The sequence below is a fragment of the Tympanuchus pallidicinctus genome, unplaced genomic scaffold (assembly GCF_026119805.1).
Source record: "Tympanuchus pallidicinctus isolate F22 unplaced genomic scaffold, pur_lepc_1.0 scaffold30, whole genome shotgun sequence".
Lineage (NCBI taxonomy): Eukaryota > Metazoa > Chordata > Aves > Galliformes > Phasianidae > Tympanuchus > Tympanuchus pallidicinctus.
This window is the reverse complement of record NW_026294748.1, coordinates 6164655-6185902: the sequence shown is the minus strand read 5'-3', so window position 1 is coordinate 6185902 and position 21248 is coordinate 6164655. Positions and strand designations below refer to the sequence as shown.

The following is a 21248-nucleotide window of genomic DNA, read 5'->3' as shown; positions in this document are numbered from 1 at the left end:
TAGTAATGAAAAAAAAACCATGCAACTCAGGAAAGCAGCAACAGGGTAATCTACTGTTTGTGGCAGGCTCTTTTCTGGCTTCATCTCTATATTCAATTGTGGCTGTCATTTCATATTTAATTATTGGATTGATATCAGTAATGCTGAAGTCCAGAAGTCTGGTTTCATGTTAAGCTGTAGGAAGCCTTTTAAAAGAATGGCTCAGTTGTAGACTAGTAAGGTTTACTGAGAGACTGAAAGAGCTATGGGCAATCCTAGGAGCAGAGCTTCCTTCCTTGCAGAAGGCTGTGTGTGCTTGTTGCTTTTGGCAGAGTTTCTTCTTCCCATCTCCAAAACTGATCTTTTTGTTATCAATTTTGTTTATTCAAGGCTAGAGAGTACCTATGAAAGCCCAGGGTATCTCAGATTCAGCACTGTGGCTCAGGTATCTCTTCGCAAGTAAATAAGCTCATACATATGGGTGACATTTTGTTGAATTTTAGTAATAGCTGTTTATCAACTCAGATTTAGCAAACTGCTACAAGTTTACTTAAAACTTCTATAGGTGTTGTAGAATATTTTAATGATTATGCCATTGTGAAAATAGCAGTAGAGGACATTCAGCATTCTAATAAATGCTTGCAGTGGGAGTAATGATAAAAGGATTTATGATACAGCCTTTTATGAATGAAGGTGAGCTTTCAGGCCCAGCCTATGCCTACGATTATTCGGTGTGTCATGCAGCTGGCATCTGGAGTGACTTTTCCCCTTTATTTCTCAACAGATTTTGGATTTGGAAATTTCTACAAGAGTGGTGAGCCTCTGACAACGTGGTGTGGAAGCCCGCCATATGCAGCTCCAGAGGTCTTTGAAGGACAGCAATATGAAGGACCCCAGCTGGATATCTGGGTATTGCTATTTTATTTACTTAATTTTAAGTGGATTCAAGTCAACTTTTGGGAAGCTGGAGTAAATGAATTGCCTTTGAGCTTTCTTAAGCTGCAGACAACTGTTGCTCTTTAGGTTTACTCCTTGATGTAAAAATGCCTCTTAACACCAGATAAAATTAAAGTTACCTATCTACGTGCCTGTTAAGTGTATGTTGTAAATCTGTGTAAGCATATCAGAGGAAAGCCTGCACCTCCTGCAAAATCTCCCTTGTATGAATGCATGAACTTTGCTGTTTATGTGCCTCTGGTATTTTCTGTGTTAAGTGGGGATTGAACCTGTTCCTGAAGTTGATGGGACTCAGAGCAGCTGAAACTCAGAAGAGATGGAGAGATGATGGTTGCTTTCTTCTCTGAGTTGCCTGTTTCTGAATCTTTCTGCGTGCTATCAATGCAAGGGAGTCACCTTCATTCTTACACAATTGAAAAGGGATAAGACTGAGCCAAAGAAGTTTTCTGTGCCCTTCATCTGTTGTCAGCCTGCTTTGTCATTCCAAATTTTTATTTATTTAATATTCTGCTACTTACAAGACATTCACTTTCTGAAGCAACCAGACACAATACAACTTGGCAGCCACTGCTCTGGTATTAGGTTTGTGGTGATACTATTACACACTTCATAACGTAGGCACTGACATCTTCGCCAAAGCCTGGTAAGCAAAAGGTGCACAGAAGGTCACCTTTCAGCTGCTAATTAAAATGATGCTAGTTCTTTTAACAAAGAAACACTGTGCTTTTATGTACATAGATGCATACGTGCATTTGTCTATCAATGTTATCACATATATATATGTTATATCGCACATATATCACACATATAAATGTTATTTACATATATATGTAGACATATTAAAAAAAAAAATAGGCGATTGCCTTTCTGAATCTCCAGTAATTGACAAATAAGCCTACAGTAGATGTCAGTTTTGAACATCAAAAGTGAATCTCTGAGCTTTGGTAAATATTTCTAAGTATGTGTGACCCTAAATTATTAACAGAATAAACCTGCTCACAAAGAAAAGCAGGCTGTTTATAGTTCAGATAAAGCTTATCTGAAATTTAGCTTCACTTATTTTCTGAGATGATTCTGTATCTCTAAAAAGTTTTAAGGTAAATGTTAAATGTTTTCCTTTTTTCCTCCTAAGAAATTGAGTGCTGTGACTATCTGCTGCAACTCATGGCATGAGAGTTTGGTGTGGTTATTTCATTTGCTGTGGCTATTTCATCTTGTGTGGTGTGATATTTTTCTGGCATCTGCTGCAGGACGATTTCCACTTGCCAATTAACTTACGTGCTTCACAAAATTAGTCTGGCAATTGGATGAGAGCCCTTTCCCAGATTGTCTCCTTTTGTTCGTTTTACACAATCCCCTATGCTCAGAGTACTGTACACAGCAGTACAGATCCATCTTTCCCTGAAGATCGCTGTTGATAAAGATACCAGGATGCCAGGTTTCTTACCCAGGTTTCTGCAAATTGGTAAATGTGAAACGTTTCTTATTTTAAGCGGCTGCTGTTTGAGGTTTGCTTTTGTTTGAATGACATTCAGAGCAATAGTTTCTGATTCTTACCTTAGTTTGGGCTTGCTCTGCAGGTCTCATTTAGTCATCTGTCACGAGCTTCCTGCTAGCAGCCAGAGTCTCCAGCATGCTATGCTTCAACTTACCTGCTTATTGGCACAGATACTGCAAGCCTAGCCACTTGGGGCTTAGTGTTCTAAGGTCTAACAGAAGTCTTCAGAATTCTAACTCTACTATGCATAAATTTCCTGTTTCTCTGGGACATAATTTACAGACTTTTCTGTGACAGGATTTGGCTAACCAAGCTCAACTACTTTGCTTGAAGCCTGAAAAATGAAAGGAATATTCTCTTTCTTACAGAGCATGGGTGTGGTTCTTTATGTTTTGGTCTGTGGAGCATTACCTTTTGATGGGCCAACGCTCCCCATACTGAGGCAGCGAGTTCTGGAAGGAAGGTTCAGGATACCTTACTTTATGTCAGAAGGTAATGGCTTGTCTTATATTCTTGCTATGTTAAACTTTGATTAAATTCTAGAATAATCTCTGTTGCAGTACAGTGAGGGTGGTATATCTGCCCAGCAGATTACAGTACAGCAAATTGTTTCTCATTTTGCAAAGAAACACAAGTAAAAGCCTAGGTGAGCTGTATGTCTTTGCAATTAGGCTACTTCTCCTAGGTAGGCAAACCAGCCCATTCTTCCTGCAGATTGCAGTGTGGCTTGTCCGTAGACAAGGAGAAAATTGAAATAGAGGGTGAAGGATCTCTCATTCTACTGTGACCAGGAATATGGGGACATAGGGGGAGAGGCACATCTGTATAGCAATTAACTTTCATTTTACAAGGCCGTAAACATTTTAATCTGGGAAGAAAATATGCTGATAGCAATATCACTGTCATTCCTAGGTTGTGGATTGAGCATTTGACAGTGTCTGCTAAACAAAAGCAAATAAGCGCACAATGAATTCATATGCCAACTTCGTGTACTTGTGGCACTCCCAGACACAACTGACTGTTAGATCTCTGCCTTACCTAACTGCCCCATCTGTTGGGTTTCCCTCTTCCATGTGCCTCTCAGATGAGAACAAATTGGGCCATTTTTGCACAGTTTGATGGTGTCCTTCAGCTTCCATTTATTAAAGGGTCTCTAAGCCTGATTACTTCAAAAGAACTCTTCCTGAATCAAATCCCCTTTCAGTATTCTACTTTTTATGGGATTTTGTTTATTTGTTTTAAGGGAATTAAAAATAATTTTTCTGTCTGTTGTTCAGCATTCCGTGGTGCAAAACATTCTGATCCTCCCCTTTTTCATTCTGGTGGTGTTTAGTGCATGCTGCACCTGAAAATAGCTGCTATTGTACAGCTGATCTGGTTAGCTCAGCTATTTGGTCGCTTTTACCAACACTGCACTGCAGCAAGCCCTCAGCTTCCTGGGCACAGTCTGCAGCCTGCTCTGAGTTGTGCTGTGTTTGTGACTTTGCTGATATAAGCATGTGAACTAGATGCAAGAACCTCTGTGCAGGTAGCAGCTGTGAGTTAGTAGAGGACAAACTGAAGGTTAACCATTGTAGGGGAACGTGAGTAAGGAAAGGACAAGGTAAGGGTTAACCAATGTATAGGAATGCAGGTAAGCAGGATGTGAGGCCAGATAACATCTGGACACTCAATTGTAAACTTGAAGAAACATGACACAACAAATGGGTCAGGATGGGATTACTTCTGTTGAAGACAATGAGCTTTCATCCCACGACCACCAGGAGAACCCCACTGCCCCTGGCGCATGTGCAAGAGGGAGCGACCATATGCCGGTGGGCTCTTGGAAATTTAATGAATATGTATGCAAATTCTGGGAAAATCATTGATTATGTATTAGTTTAGCCTAGATCTGTACTAAGGTTTTGCCCTGCATTCTGCAAGTTAGGTGGATCTATCCCCATTGCATCCGGTGTCTGCGCAGCACTGAATAAACTGTACCTGCTTTGTAATCTTACTTGAGTTACAGAGTTTGATTCCACACATCAGCTGTTGCTGTGATTGAGGTGCAGATGGGCTGTTTCATTTCCAGCTTTGCAGCTTCCTTTGCTGATCACATGGTGTTGCAGGGAGTGGGGAGAATTTGCCTGTTAGCAAAACATGGAAACCGAAAGAGATCAACAGGAATAAATAGCCAGAAATCTCTCTAAACTATCCGTCATAAATATTTGAGTTGGCTGGCTCATAGCATCTTATGGTCAGCTAGAAATGCAGGACAGATTGGTAAGCTTACATTAGTTAACTTACATTGTTATACTGACTTTTTATTGCATGAGAACTGTGTTCATCTCTTGTACCCTCATCTCCCAGAACCCAACTGAGATCTCTGTGATCACTCTTTTTAGTACTGTTGAATATGTAGTGGTCAGAAAACAGCGACACCCTGTTATATTCAGAATCACTGTGGCACCTAAAGCACTGGTTGTGCTTTGATCCTGGAATTAAAACAGGTAAAACTGCTCTTTGCCATTGGCTACTATTCACAGCCACAGATGCATTTTGTGAGCACTGGGGTGAAAATCTTTAATAGTAATCAGTTTAATAATAAACCTTACTTTTGCCAACCTCTTGTTCCATGAGCCTGGACAAGCTATTTCAGAATGCTGGAGAAAGATGCTTGTTTCCCCACACACATTTCCCAGAGGTTTTTGAAGCTTTATCAGTTAATGTTGGCACTCAGGAAGCACAAGCAGCTTCAAAGAGTTATTAAATGTTACCTCGCCCCTTGTGTAGGAGCTATGTAGATGTAATGGCACTGTGCTTTAAAGAAGCTGGGTCTTTTTTTCTTCCCTCTTGTGTGACTTTTAATCTTGTTTTCAAAGATTGTTGTAGCCCTCAGGAAATGTTTTTAGTGCCGGAGTCAAGTAGAAGAGAGGCAGCTTCCTGTTGTCACGCTCTTTTGGGAGGTGTCAGGTGAAAATATGCAAACAGTAAGCAGGCTGGTAATATGTTTTACTCCCCAACAGATTGTGAGCATCTGATTAGAAGAATGCTGGTCCTAGACCCATCCAAACGGTTAACGATTGCTCAGATTAAGGAACACAAGTGGATGCTGATAGAAGTTCCTGCCCAGAGAACTGTTCTTTATGCCCCAGGACAGGAGAACCAGCCTTCCATTGGAGAGTATAACGAACAGGTTCTCCGGCTAATGCACAGCCTTGGAATAGACCAGCAGAAGACTATAGAGGTAAACCAGTCTTGAGCAGTTGTCCATGGAAGGGAGAGGGAGATCACAGAAGTACTAAGCAGTTACATGTTTCCCTCCAATCCCAACCTGTGCTTCTTACTAAATGTAAATACTAACAGACTCCTTGTGGAGTTAACACAGTCATTTCTTTATACAGTGGTTGACGCTTTTAACCATTGTAGAGGCTGCACTTGAGTACTTCCTGCCAGAGGAGGCTTCTCTGCGTTATAGAGGCCTGGCTCCTTTTGTTTCTAGTGATTTGGGATGGCCAGTACATTCAGGAGGTCACTCATCTCAGTCACTCCTCTGTTCTCAAATTTCTGAAGGCTTGGGACTGCTCCTTAACATTAGCTATAGGTACTGCTGCAAACTGGAATACTGTGAGCCTCGTGATTTACAAAGGCCCCTATACTAAAGCTGATGCTTTTGTTGAAAATATCCAAATAATTTTTGTCAGGACGGTATCTCTGATAAAAGCAGATTTTATTTGCAATTGCAATGGCAGGTGTCCTGGAAGCAGGAGCACCTCTAAGGACACAATGACAGCTTTTTGTACCTTGTTTCCTCCTTTGCCTATCCCTCTCCCCTGTTTCCCCAATGGCTGGGTGCTCCAGGTTCATAATCTTATCAAAGTTTACATTTGTTAATTGGTGCGATATCTGGTGTCAGTCAGCAGCCATCCTGTTGTTTCCAAGATGTCTCAGTGCTCTTCTTGGCGTATTGATACGGTGATTTTCTTCAAAGTCTTCTGTTAAACAAAAAGCATGGGGAGGCGGGGCTGATGCCAGGCCCTCCGATATTTCTTCAGGTGCTTCTTTGGGCAGGGCATGACTTGTTCTCTGGTTTGATCCTCATTTAGGGTATTCTCACAATGGATATGACAAAATACACATATATACACTGTATACTGAGTATGCATTCCTAGGGAAGGTTTGTCTAGAGGATAAGTGATGCAAACTATCAGAGTAAAGTAGAAAGACTCCCAAAAAGAACTGTGACAGTGGAGATCATGAAATAAAAAATATTATCCAATTCTAATGCAGAAACAACATTTGATTCTTACACTTTGCTTAGCACTCCAATTTGAAACTTTCTCAACTCCAGAACAATGTTTGCATGCTGTAAACCCCTCTTCAGTATCTTTTTTTCTTTTTTTTTCCTGAGATGACAATTCTTGCTTCTTGGTCTCACAGAATGTAAAAAATAACCTGTATTTGACTGCATATAAACTCTTGCACTTTTCTTTTTCAGTCACTGCAGAACAAGAGTTATAACCACTTTGCTGCTATCTATTACTTGTTAGTGGAAAGACTCAAATCGCATCGAAGCAGCTTCCCTGTAGAGCAGAGATTTGATGCTCGCCAGCGCCGCCCAAGCACCATTGCTGAGCAGACAGTAGCCAAGGTGAGGTCTCTTTCTAGGCAGATGTGAAAGTTGACTGACTTCATTCTGAGTCCCAAAATGCAAACAATAGTTTAAGCTTTAAACAGGTATTCGAGTGCTTTAACCTTAGGTTCCCTTTATTCCCTCTCTTCTCTTTGTTTTGCTCTTAACATCCCTTTTGTCCTTTTGGGCAGCGCTTTTTTGGCAATATGGTTCAAGAGAAAGCTTGTGCTTCAAAGTGGAAAGCTTCCATTTTTGAGAATTTCTAAATTTTTGCTTGGAAATCAATGGTTGGAGTATTAGAGAAATACAGTCTGTGCAATGCTTGGAGTATCTTTAAAGCGATCCACAAATAAGCCATTGAATTTATGGAGGGCTCTGCTGGCATGGGGGCTAAAGCATGAACGCTCTACAGAGTGCTTTTAAACAGAGGCAGTCCAAAAAGACCTGTTGAAAATAAAATTATTTTCTGACCTGCTGTTCTCTAGATATGCTTTCTGTTTCCCTGAATTATAGAGGTACCCAAGAGAAAATAGCATTGATAAGCAGGTTAAGAAACTAATTCATTGCGTTATTACATGGCAAATATGAGAATTACTGTCATGAGACTCTTTGTTGCTCAAGACTCAGGTATGTTCCTAAATAAGGTCACTTCTGCTGAAGTTTGTGCCATTTTTTCTTCCTGTTATGCAGCAAAGGGATTTCTCAGCATGGCTGCAAAACCTCTGAGCATAGACAAGCACAGAGCTATTGAGACAACTAATTGATTTAAGTCTTAAGAATGCTGTGTGTATTTTATTAGCAGCAGTTGTGTGCTCCCTACATCTGGTGTCAGCCCATCCATTGCAAATGGCTGTCCACTTAGCATCCCTTCTAACTATACTGACTGTTGCAGCCCAGGCTCTGCAGCTATTCAGTCTACTTCTTCCCTTGTGATTTTCTTCAGAAAGAAAGGTCATGCAGAGTTTATCATGTCGTATTCCAATAATACTCAGGTATTTTTTTAACATGTTCTTTTGTTTCATTAGGCTAGACACAAAAGTAGAGCTTTTAATTTCTATTAATGCAAAACTGGAAACATGAAAGACTTGGCCTAAGATTACTCAGATTATTGTTATTTCAAGAAAATACACTCTCAAGTTTATGGCCTCATAGGTACTGTACTGCTGCTGTATGGAGCAAGTACCTGGGCCCCACTTCCAGGAGAAATTGCAACTACTCTGCTCCTGTTTTGCTTAAGACAGCAAAACATTGTTTTTAGGTTCTGCTGAAATTAAAGCCAAACCACCTCAACTATGAAAACCCAAGTCCATGCAAAATCTGACTGACAAAGGTTAATACCAGCTATGTTCTTAGATGGTAGATCTAAAGACAGAAAGACATGATATTCAAAGGCAGATTATTAATTATAAGATGTATTAAAAGTAGGTGAAAAGAGATGAGCAAGGAGGAAGAGAGAACATAACAGGAGGTAGTTCATTATTGTACCATGTTCAAGTTTTCTATATTCTATAGCCGCTATTCCTGCTTTTTCTCAGGACTGCAAGCAATTGTGCAGCTATCGTGAGCAACAACGTAGTTTGTTTTTACACATGGTGGCACCACAGGCTCCAGTATAAGACTGCTTGTTTTATTTTGGATAGACAAGTTCTGTGTGTCCTGCATGTCAGGAAAACAGTGGCTTTCACTGGTTGTTTATCCTATTTTCCTAATTTTGCCATGCTTGCCTTCACTGATGCACACATCTCCTTTCAACAGTTCTGTTCTATTCTTTCTTATTGTTTTTCAGCAGGAATCAGTGCATGTTAGAGAAGTCATTGAAACCAGCCCTGATCCTCTTGGTAATATTTAGGGTGTTATATGTATAGAAAGGAATTATAGCATGTCATATGTAGGAGAGCACCAAAGAGTCCCACTTTCCTCGTCGCTAGCAAGTGCTCAGCTTCGATAAGTAGTTAGTGTAATGACACTTTTTCCCCCCAAGTTTAAGAATGTGATACATCAAGAATGAGGAAATGAATTCTAGAGTTCCGCTTTGGAGGTGGGATGGGAATTGTTTGTTTTTAATTTGTGACTTTGTACACTGTTTTCTGTCTAAAGCTGTTCAGTTTTTGGAGTCCTTTCATTTCTTTTAGGCACAAGCTGTGATGCCATCAGTGAACTTGTGCTCAGAAAACACGAGGCTGCTACGGTCCCCAGGACTTCCCCCCACCTCAGGAGCAGAGGTCTTTTCATTCCCTCCGTCCAACTGCCAAACAGAGACGGCATTTCTGGAAGAAGAAAGAGTCAATACACCAAAGGTACACCCTAGCTTCACCCTACTGTTGTGCCCAAATTCAGTAAGACTAGTAAAACATGGCTGCCTTTTAAATTACTGCCTTGCATCTTGTACAACTTTCTGAGGCTCAGTGGCTGCTTCTCCACGTTGGCAGCCCTTCCTACCAGTGCACTGCTCTTCCTCCAGACTAAGAGCTGGACTCTGCACTCCCTGCCTGTTCTTTATGCTGAAAATCTACAGCAATCCACTCAGCTAATCACAAAAAAATTCAGACAAATGAGAACAGGAGGGTTTAATGAAATCTTCAGCTGGCAATGGAAGCTTGTGATTAAGTCATTAATAGATCTTTTAAGTGTAGTATTTTATATATCAATTTCATAACAAGCTAGTCAAAACAGTTGCATTTTTTTTAGTTTCTGTTGAATGGTAAATAGTCTGCAGGACCTCCAGTCTGTCAGAGCCTACTAGAATTTCAGCATTTCAGGTAGGTTGTAGGGCTCTCAGATGGGCCATTCCTGTAACTGGAAATCCCTGTAAAAAGTAGAACTGTTTAAAAAAAAAAAAGCCTATCCCATCTAATAGGTTCTGCTTTCTTTAATCAGACTGGAAGACTGTGTGTATGTTTCCTGCACCTCCACAATTAACGGATTAAGCTGACTCAACTAATGTGATATGTCAGCTCTGCAGCCCTAGAAATGTACAGTTACAGCTCAGCTCTGAAGGGAGCCATAGTCTGATGGATTTTGTCATCCAGCTTTGAGGTCTGTCACAGTACTCTGCAAGGTAGCAAAGAATAAGTGAAATGCATGAGGTTGGCAGCATGGGTACAACACAGCAGCTTTTATGAGGATATTGCTCAGAAGAACTGTATTTGTGAAGTGTGTTATTCCTGTGAAATTTTTGTTGTTCTCTCTCCTGTTATATCACGTTATAACTTTAATTTTAGCACTTCACATTTTTCCTGCTATCAGGCAGGGTTCTGATCTCAGGCTTGCCATTTTGAGGGTTTTACTACTCATTTGCTGGTTAGCTACTGAGAGCGTGGTCCTGGTTCTCGTCACTGCTTTAATTAACTCCATCTATGGGTCCTTACAGTCTGAAAAGCAAAAAGTATTTCAAAGAGATTTGGAAATTAACTTTTCAAATTTAATTTTGAATGCACCATTGCTTTTGCAGATGACATCTGGCCAGAGTAAAATCAATAAATGGTGACTACAGTGAGGTGTTAAATCACAAATGGCTTAGGAATATTTCAGTGTCTATCTATTACATGCCATGTCTGCTAAAACTTCCGAGCTCTGAGCCACATGCTGTGGTAAACTGCAAAGAGCTGACAGCCCATGTGCTCTCCTTTCTATTCCAGCAGTTCACTAAATATTCTTTCCAGCACTACTGCTGCCATGTCACTAGAAGGCTTTTGAGTGGGAAAGTCACAAATGGAAAGTGTGCAAGGAAATTAGGCTTAAGGATGTCAGCTACTATTTAAAATAGATGCAGCAGATGCAGAATTTTTCCATGCAAGAATCATCATTATACTGAAGCTCAAATTAGTGAAAGCATTTCTCAGTACTGTTTTAAATACTGTCCTGGAGTAACTGCAATATAGTCTGCTATTGGGACCATCTGTTAATAGCTACTATTAATGCAGTGAACTTTCTTTTCCAAACACATGTATTTTCAAAATACCAGAAAACATTGTTGAATACAATTTACCAGTCTTATGTAGCATCATCTACAGCAGTGTAGTTTTACATTAAATGAATGTGCTGTTTCATTCGTATTTTGCTCAATCTGAGCCTGCCAAAGCTTGTGCAGCGGGATAGTACTCAGAGCTTCTAGAGTATTGCAGAATGCCAACAGTATGACATGGGCCGTGGTCCTCAGCACACCAGTAATTGCATATGGAATTGGTTAAGGTACAAAAGAATTCAAGACAAAATGACTAAGAGTAATAAATACAGAAATGTAATTCTAGGAGTGTTTCAGATTGGAAAGGGCCAGTATTTCAGTTTGGGAAGCAATGCTAACTTCAAACCAGACAAAGTTGCTCGGAGATTTAACAAGCTGTGTGAATTCAAGAAGAAGGCTCCACAGACTCACTCTGTTTATGGAACAGCAGTGCAAGTCCAATGGACTTCTGCTGGAAGGAGTACACTTACTGTATCAATCCTGAATACACTTCTGTGGCTCTGAAAGAACACCAATTAATTAAATACAAAAAGACCATTTATTTAATAGATCTTATTTGATAACAAAAAATGAGCATTGGGAATTTGAATAAATGAGCACTGAGCAAGGGGAAGCAACAATATTGATAATTCTGTAAATGTTTGTATTTGTAGCAGAGCTGGCAAAGTTAGTTTGCTTCTTTGATTTAAACAAGAAAGGCCATGGAGAACTCAGTGCTGTGGAATTGAGATTTAGGGAGTCAATAGCAAGGGGAATGGCTTTGGTGATACCACCTGGGAGATTTGTTTTGTACAACTCTTCAGCAACTCAATGGGTTCTAGGAAAACTGCCTTCAGCCTCCATGACAGGCAGAGATTTCTCATACTTTGGCATGCTGCTGTGTGCAAGGACAATTACAGTGTGTGTAATGGAAAGCTGTCTGTTCCATGTGGTATTTAGGTAAATGGCTGCCTGCTAGATCCCGTGCCTCCCATGATGATTCGAAAGGGATGCCAGTCACTGCCAACTAGCATGATGGAAACCTCAATCGACGAAGGAATAGAGACGGAAGGCGAGGCAGAGGATGACCCTGCGCAGGCATTTGCAGCCCTGCAGGCAGCTCGCAGTGGGAAGCGGCGTCACACCCTGGCCGAAGTCACCGATCAACTAGTGGTGGTGCCAGGCACAGGTATGGGCCTTACACACATATGCAAACACCTCAAAGCATGAGATCAGTTCCGCACAGCCCCCAAACCTGCTGAGCAGGCAGTATGAAATCAGAGCAGCAATCAAACAGTTGGCTGTGGTCATGTACCAGTAGCAATGGGTGAGGTCCTGTGAGTTTGCTTGTGCTGTTCTCACATAACCAAATGTCTCCAAGCCCTTCATCCCCTAAAGACATGCTGGAGGAGGAGGATAGGGCGTGCAGAAACCCCCAGATTCTTGGGTACTGCCCAACCAGCAAGGTGACAGAGCCTTTCAGCTTAAGCTGTGATCCCATCAGAATCCCCTGCAAGAACACTGATGGCACTCTCAACAAGCCACTGAACATCACCTGTATGGTGTCTTATTGCTGCACTCATGTAAAAACCAGTAGTAAGAAACCCCAAGACATTCCAGTGCTGTACATATTATGATTACTTCTATTGTTTCATTTTCTCTAATGGAGGACATGGCAGGAATAGCTCGAGCCCATGGCATTTCCTAATTACTGCTGTACTTTCCTTCTGTTTTGGCTTTTGGTTTTTGACACAGGCAAGGTCTACTCTTTGGATGAGAACTCCTCTCTGGGCAGCAGCATAGAGTCAGAGTACAACATGGGGTCAGTGCAGAGGAATGTGGGCCTGCTGGGCGATGCCCCTCCGCTGAAGGATGTGGTGCCGCTGGCAGCACCGTTCCTGGGGCTGCGGCCGACCAACCCCGCCATGCAGGCTCTTGCATCCCAGAAGCGTGAGACTCACAACCGCTCCCCTGTCAGCTTCCGGGAGGGGCGCAGAGCGTCGGACACTTCCCTCACACAAGGTAACCATGAGGCCCTAAACTTGCTGTGTTCCTACACGGCTCTGACTGCACCACAGCTGATCTTGTGCTGCTGTGCCAACCAGACATGAAGTAACTCATTTTCTGACGAGGGCTTTTGCACACCTCTTCTACAGGTATTGTAGCATTCAGACAGCACCTCCAGAATCTGGCACGAACCAAAGGAATCTTGGAGCTGAACAAAGTCCAGCTACTGTATGAGCAAATGAGATCAGAAGAAGAACCCCTTCTGCCATCAGCTGCCCCCCAGCTTCAGGACCTTGCTACCAGCTCTGCACAGGTACCACCCTTAGCATAGCTGTCCCCTCCAGGTGCACTGCTGTGGGACGGACTGGGGGGGATGAGGTGCTGTGGGGAGTCTGAGGAGAGCTGCTCATAGACACATCTCCTTTCTCTCCTCTCTGGCTCCTGCAGAATGGAGAATGGGTACTTGCAGGTTAGCCTCTATATTCTTGGGGTGTCTGAGAATCTTGGCAGCTTTCCAAATCTGATATTTCATTATTACTTTTAATTTGAATGTTTCAGATGTAACAAATCTCAATTAACGTCTTTCCACGTTGGAGTTAGCCTCCACTATATATAACTTTAAGGAGTGCAAAAGCTACGTGATAAGAGCTTGATTTGTGTTGTGAAAGGCCAAATTGCTCCTGCCAGTTCCCTAACTATGTGTTTGGAATGGAACAGGTCGCAGGAAATAGGAATGTGAAATCTCTGTCAGACTCTGTGAATGAAACGGGCCAGCAGCACACATGCACTGCAAGCACCCATGCTCCAGGTCAAGCCTGCTGTTCCTTTCTGACTGCTGGAAAACTTCAGTTCTGACAACAAGTTGTAAAGTTTCCCCAAGAATTTCTTGCTTGCTATATGCATGCCAGAGTGCTCACAGTGTTCCCTCCCACCCCTGTGCTGTGCATGTCCTTCCCAAGTGCTATAGAAATCTTTTTGTGTTCAGTTCTGAAGCTGTGCAACGACAGCTGACTCAACTCTGAGCATGCTTTTGCACAGTTTGCTACCACTTTACTTTTAGTACTCCAGAGGGCAAGCAAGTCACAAAGTGTTATATATAATGTGGTTTTAGTCACAGATGTAAGCCCTTGGCAGTTTGCAGCACAGATAGCTCAGAGCTTTGTTACGTGGGCTGCTCAGCATGCAGTGAAAAAGTGATGGGTGACACCGGGACCCAACTCCAAGAGCAGCAATGGAATCTCTGACCAGGGGAACTCCACAAAGAAAGGGTTTAGGCAGAAAAAGATTTTTCTGGGGATGAAGCTTTTCCTCCTTCTTTCTGCAGGAAGAAAGACCTCAGCAGCAGGAGGCTGCGGCCACTTTCCCCAGTGGTGCACATACCCCAGTGTTATCCCGACGGCAGAGCTTAGAGACACAGTACTTGCAGCACAGGCTCCAGGTACTATGCCTTCCCCACCACTCTCAGTCAGGCACTGTGTTCATGTGTCTTTGGCTTTTCAGATCCCATTATTCTTCTTGAGTCAAATGCTATCTTAGCAGGGAACAGCTGAATTTGAAATTATGCTGTATGTTTCTCCTATTGCACAATGACTCTAATTATGGGAAAATCAGACTGTATTGCTGGAATTTTCCTACTTGTTCTTTTACTGCGGAATGTTATTAAAGCTATTTGAGGTGGCTGCTAATGAATATTTGTTATCTGTGTTGCACCCTGAAAAGGGGATGCATCAGGATCTGACGAGCCTCCACCCATCTTTTGTTTCTCTTCCAAACTCCCCCTCTCCCCACACCCCTCCTTTTTTTTCCCCCACCTTCTCTTCCAGTTAGGAAGAATTTTTTCTATGGACTTGTATGATACAGTCCATCATCAAAAATGTTCTTTTTCCAAGGGATAGAAGTCAGTAAGCAGTGATAGCTGTGGTTTTAGACAGCAGCTCTAGTGGCAGCTTCTGAAAATGAAGGTGGACACTTAAGCCATCATAAGGCGAGGCAATCTTCTTTCACTTGCATTCTGGACTGAACAAATACAATTTAAAACAGTGCTACCTTACTTGCAGAAACCCACCCTACTATCAAAAGTTCCAAATACTTGCCAGCTGTTCTGCAAAGAATTGCCCCGGAGTCTGGAACAGCAGTTACAGGAGCACAGGTAAGATTTCAAACTACGCATATAAGTGACTTATCCGTACTCTCAGTAGTAATGAAAGAACTGAGACAGACTTTGTCTGATTAGGAATTCCTTGAGAAGGAAAAATTCACTTAAAAATTGTTCAGGTCACAGTTCTTAAAAATAACTTATTTTTAAAAAAAAAAAAAAAAAGGGACAACAATCCTGCCTTCAGTTTACAAATTGCTGTGCTGCAAGTTTTGCAATTCCAGGAGGGCGCAGGTAGACTGACACTGCCCATATGCCCACATGCTTTGTTTAGTGCTGGCGTGCAAAGGGGAAGCAGAGCAGAAAGTTACTTCTTGCGCTGTTGTGCTCATCTTTTCCCTTGCTGTCCCCACCACTCACTACACATTGCATTTTTTATGGTAGGTCAGAGCATGGCTCATACCCTTTCACCTGCTTGAGAGCTCTGCATTCATTTAGTTATTTCCCACCTTGTTCCTATGACCTAGTAATCTTACTGTGAAGAAAATGAGAAGTAAACAGAGTTTTTCTTGTCAGTGAAAATTCAGAAGTGATGCTCCTTTGAAAAAGTTACTGTAGAGAAAAAAAAGGAATGAATGGATTGGAAATGCGCCTTTTTATAACTGTTATAATGTATTATGGCAGACAAGCTTTTAATTGACAAGTTAAAGAGCTGTAAGGTTTTTATGAGCTCATCATTTGGTAATTATTAAGCAAACAAAGAGGATACTAAACACGTGTCCATGTCACTAAATTTTGCAGAAGAATTGGAAAACGAGAAAGGAAAACAGCAACCTAGCTACATTCTTTATGGAACAAAAAGAATTAAGGAATAGAAGTATGAAAATACTACTTGATTTCAAGGAAGTATGTAATCTAGAATTGCTTTATAGGTCACAGACACTCCTGACAACTGATTAATCCTAATCAAGAACTTAACTGACAATACTGACAGTATTCAGAGCAGCTTGATACATTTATTCAAGACTAGGATGTCTGTGCAGAGAAATAAGCTGGGAAACAATAGATTCCTTTTCTGAATGCTATCAGCATACGTCAATAGCGGGTTTCCTATTTGTATGTGCTTAGGGAATTGGCTGGCAAGAGCCCTCCCCTTTGTCATATCACAGGAATTTTCAAAGGTAGCTGTGTAACCTGACACCGTGTTGAAAATTCTTCCAGTTTGCAAGGAGGTCAAAGGCTGTGAAGTTTTGTAAAACTTCATAGTGAGGAGTGCAGTTCAGATAGAAGGAATATGGGGGAGGGAAGCTTTGTTCGCTTGCCTTAGTAGCTGGAGAAGTACAACTGTTCTGTTCACAAGTTCCACACACTAAATTTCAATAAATAAAAAAGGTTGACTAGGAATTTTCCATTTCTGCCCTTTGCTCCCTGCTGGAACTGTAGGAGTGCAAGTGTAGTAGCACTGATGCTAGTGCCTTAACACTTGAAAAGCCAAAAAATAATTGCTGTTAATTGCTGTTTTTGTCCTCGATTCAGACTGCATCAGAAGAGACTCTTTCTCCAGAAGCAGTCCCAGCTGCAGGCCTATTTTAACCAGATGCAAATAGCCGAGAGTTCGTACCCAAGGTCAAGTCAAATGCCACTTTCATGCCAGGAGGAGCAGCAGCCATCAGCACAGCAGCAACCAACTCAGTTCAGCCTCCAGCAGACTCTAAGCCCTGTCATGGAGCCTTCCTCAGAACAAATACAATATGACCTCTTCCTCAGTCACTACCAGAAAGTACAGCTGGAGCCACCACCGCCCTCCCTGCTCACCAGCTCATCACGATTGTCATCACCAATTCAGGTGCAGCAGCCACCACAATCCTTACAGTACTCCTATCAGACTTGTGAACTGCCTGTTGTCACCTCTTCTGAGCCAGACTACCCTGACCAGTGCCAGTATTCCATGGACCCAGCACAGCAGAGCAGTGTAGCATTGCCTGACAGCCAGGGCAGCTTGGCAGCCCAGGAGCCACAGTCAAACTACGATGCACTGACCCTCTCAGAACTGCCCGGACTCTTTGATTGTGAGATGATGGAAACTGTAGATCCCCAGCACAGCGGCTACGTCCTGGTGAATTAATACCATGGGTGTCTAACATGAGAGTGGAAGCCAGGGTAGATGGAGAAGCATGTAAATTTTTGGCTTTGTTCCAACCCTAAAGTTTCTGATCCTTCAGTCAACAAGGGAACTAAAAATCCACCTGGCCAGAAAAAAGCTGGAGATGGCTAGAAGCATGTGGCCACCAGCTTCTCCTTTCAGTGGCTGGGGCTAGACAAACAGTTCAGCTTGGTTGCATAAAGAACCAGTTTGTGTAGAAGGAGAGAAAAAAAAAAAAAAAAAAATATATATATATATATATATATATATATATATATATATATATATAAAGGAAGTGGCCCCTTCCAAAAACTTTGATAGTCTGGCAGTGTTCACCTAGCACTTGCTAGGAGAAAAGAGAACGAATGCATATTGCATTCTACTTCTTGGCAATAAAAGCAATAGTTTTCACTGAAATTCAGACTTAATTTGGATCTGAGCTGATAGCAAGTAGCATACTGAGCTGAAGCAGTAGTGAGGTGGATCCAAAGGAAAGTTGCACTTCGGCATCCAGTTTCTGGTTAAGCTACCGATCTGCGACTGCTCTGTCGTAAGTCTAAGAGAGCACCAGGAACCTCAGGCAGCCTCTGCTTCCTCCTGCTAGCAAATAAACAGTTATTTCCCAAGCCTGCCAAGGAATTCTTAATTGGTCACTAAGGGAAGCTTCTGGATATTTGTTAAGTAATGTATTGACTTGATAAAAGGACACTTGGAACTGATCCAGGGCATCACAGTGTTTTCTAGATGCTTTGGGTGGAGCTGAGAATACTGAAAGGTCAAGGATTAGTAGCAGAGGGACAGGCCAAGAAGGACAGCAAGAGCTGCAGCCAGTGGCATTCAGAGATCTACCTAGGTGATGTTGGAAATCACCCCTTGCTGCAGACAGACTGTTGTGGAGAGTTCTATCTTGGAGAAGATCTATCTGACCTTCTACGGCATTTTAGAAACAAACAGTGTTTTGAATTTGCAATATGTGTTGCTGGTGGTTTATTGAGCTTTGTATATATGGACAATTATTTACAGTTTTAGAACTTAATGAGCTTAAAAAAAAAAAACCCTGTGAAGTGATAGTGCTGTGCCTTTTTTCAGTTCTTTATCAGACTGTATGCTTTTTTTTTCCTGAAGAAATAGACAATACCCCATCTACATCCTTGCTACTGCCAAAGTCCCTTCAGAGCACGCGTTCCACTATGTGGAATGTAATGTTGAACTTTGTTAGCATTTTGATTGTCTCAGTATATACAATATACTGAAAGTATTACAGCAATATTGAGCATCAAGAACTGTTACGTACTACTTCAACAAATACAAATTTCAACAAGCAGTTGTGTCCCCAGAACTTCCAGTCAGGAGATGTTAGTTGTAGGAGGATTATTTAGGAATCTGCAGTAAGTTTAGATCACTAATTTGGAGCTCATCTCAGGTCTTCAAATGTTGCGGGTTATTGTCTATCTTTCTCCTGTAGATGAAGCTTGTAGCCAGACAGTTTCAGCCCTTTTCTGAGCAAACTTTAAGCACAGTTGCAGATTCACTAAAGCACAAATGTTGGAGAAACTGTGCTGATGGCACATGTAGAGACCACTGTTTACTGGAAAATTTCTCTACGATATAAGTTTAAAGTTAAATAAAAGATTTTGACACTACAACTAAAGAGAGTGGCTTCAGGACATGTAGTCACTTAAAATGGATAGACAAATGTTTCTAGTGTTTTTACATACTGTAGCAAAGCACAGGCTTGGAGAGATAGCAGGAGGAAGAAAAGAAAAAAAAAAAAGTACTTGTGATTGGTTGGGTCTTCAGTGTGTGTCAGACCATAGATCCTACTGAACTTCAACAAGGAGTTCTCAAAACTACTCTCTTTCACCAGAAAGGTGAATTATCAGCCAGCATTTACAGCAATAAGACCACGCTTAAATGTGGAATAGACTTCAGTCACTGCACTGTAGGCTTTGTGAAGGAGGGAAGAGTTTAACAACTGACAGAAAGTACCTTGTTTTCTGTGTATGACAGTTAGAGATGTCATCACTGTTGATACAGAGCCTGCTCTGATACAGCTCCAATTCAGTCGGAAGTGCTCACTTCTACCTCTGATATCAGAACAATTCTCAAGGCAAAAGCAAAAGAAAGTTTAAGGAACAGCAATCACATCTACACACTACTTACTTTTTTGATAAAAGAGAGCTGGAAAACTGTTGTTTAGATAGCTGAGATAGACACATTTCTTTTCTAAGGGAATTCACACAATTAAAGCTTTTTCTGACAGTGCAAATAGCTGCAGAACATAGAAACCTCAGTGCCCCCCTGAAGTGACTGACAAAAGGACAGGAAAGAGATGAAAACCACTACAGCATAACACACCAGGCATATCATTATGGCAGAAGAGAAAAGGAGGCTGTGTAGTCAATGAATATAAAGATGTTATAATTATGAAATAAGCAAGAGAGTTTGGCAAAGCAGATTATAACAAAAACAGAATAGATAGAAAGCTTACCCTCATTCTGGGCTCAGTACAAAATTCCAGAGGAGGGATGTCCAGAAGAGATCCTCCCCCACTGGCAGCCAGCTCTTCAATGGGCCTAGGAGAGGTGCAGCCAGGCTCCACCCCTTCCAGCAGCACAGGTGGATTGAATTGCCTTCACCTGTGCTCCATGGCTGACTCATGGCTCACCTCAGGTGATCAATCCCAGGTTCAGGCTGTGACTCAGCAGTTCCCATACAGAGGCAAAGATGTCCTTTCCTTTCATTCCTTTTCTATCCTGCAGTTCTAAGATCAGACGAGTGCTCGAGGAACCATGCAGCAAAAACCGTCACTGGGACGCACTCAGCTGTGGCAACAGGCCCAGTTTTGCATCAGGAGCTAGCTTACTGCCAAGCCTATAACCACTTTCCTCCCTGTGCAGCTCCATCATACCATACATTTTGGAAGTCAGTGATAACTCAAGAGCAGAATTATGTGATTCATTTAACAAAATGTGCCAATGAGTCTAAGCTCAGCTGAGCTTTGCAGTACTGCTAAGGGGAAAGCTATGGAGTTTTTGAATATAGTTCAGACTGTTACCCTCAATCACCATCCTATTTACTATTTCATGCAATTTCCTTAAGTCAGTTAGAATAAAAGGCTTCTAATGGCTTTTAATACAGCAGAGTATCCACTGAACACCACTTTGTAGTCATGCTACTTCAAAGTAGTTCCTTTGTTCAAATCTGTTACGTCTAACATTAGAGGACAGCATACACTACTGTTAAGAGTAATTATTAGCTTTATTATCTTGTATTACAGGCTCCTTTGAAGAGACTTTGGTGCGATGTATATGGGGTAAAAATTTCATATGGAGAAAAGTGCAATATGTGTGTGTGTGGTACGTTCTTTAATGTATTTTTTTAAGGAGTTAGAGGGTTTAGTCTCTGCTTTGGGATAAATGCACTAGTATTGTGAGCTCCAGTTTGGTAAGTTCATCTGTAGTATTTACATGCAACTGATATGCTGGACTCTGTGAAGCAATTACAGTGTATTGATACAAAATAAAGAATACGTACATTTCATTTTCAAATATGTAGTGAGCTACCATGGCTTCTGCTGCTCAGTGTTCTTTAACAGCCTCTTTACATATTATGTTGCAGTTATCCCTGACACACCAAGCTTCAAATCACAAAAAAAAAAAAAAAAACAACCACCAAAAAAAAAAAAAAACCCACCAGCTACTGCAAAGGATGGATTCTCTAGAATTATTTGGCTTCCTACTGTTTTAACACACATGAGGTTGTTGATACTACAGACTCTGCAAGGCAAGTTGAGAAAGCATTCTAACAGTTTCACGGAGGAAAAAAAAATTGCATGTCTTTATTATCTTTGGTTCTGGAGCAGGACTCCTAAACTGGCAAGGCCAGTGGTATATCAATTTGACATCGAAAGAGGAAAGTTATTCTCAAAAAATCACTACTACTTTTGTCATTGCTCCACATCAGTCAGGATAAGTTATCCAAGAGGTTATGCAAAAGCAGTTTAATGTAGAT

At 41.6% G+C, this 21248-nt stretch overlaps 2 protein-coding genes across 10 annotated transcripts in view; one reads left to right on the top strand and one right to left on the bottom strand.

Moving 5' to 3' along the window:
* PKNOX2 (PBX/knotted 1 homeobox 2) overlaps nt 1–21248 on the bottom strand; it is a 138205-nt gene that overhangs the window by 18457 nt on the left and 98500 nt on the right. Inside the window, exon 16 of the transcript XR_008209913.1 lies at nt 4432–4560. The gene's annotated coding sequence lies outside the window, so the exon portion shown is untranslated. The remainder of the gene's footprint in view (nt 1–4431; nt 4561–21248) is intronic.
* Nucleotides 1–21248, top strand: part of SIK2 (salt inducible kinase 2) — a 49487-nt gene that overhangs the window by 24230 nt on the left and 4009 nt on the right. For 2 of the 9 annotated variants that reach the window (XM_052697381.1, XM_052697385.1), the window contains exons 5-16: nt 764–888; nt 2803–2926; nt 5440–5660; nt 6912–7064; nt 9179–9343; nt 11950–12178; nt 12745–13011; nt 13146–13309; nt 13714–13804; nt 14321–14434; nt 15037–15145; nt 16628–20785. In XM_052697381.1, coding sequence (XP_052553341.1) covers nt 764–888; nt 2803–2926; nt 5440–5660; nt 6912–7064; nt 9179–9343; nt 11950–12178; nt 12745–13011; nt 13146–13309; nt 13714–13804; nt 14321–14434; nt 15037–15145; nt 16628–17216 — 2351 coding nt within the window. In that variant the 3' untranslated portion in view covers nt 17217–20785. Of the gene's footprint in view, nt 1–763; nt 889–2802; nt 2927–5439; nt 5661–6911; nt 7065–9178; nt 9344–11949; nt 12179–12744; nt 13012–13145; nt 13310–13713; nt 13805–14320; nt 14435–15036; nt 15146–16627; nt 20786–21248 lie in introns of those variants that run through there. The other 7 variants (XM_052697387.1, XM_052697386.1, XM_052697388.1 and 4 more) reach the window with 7 other exon arrangements.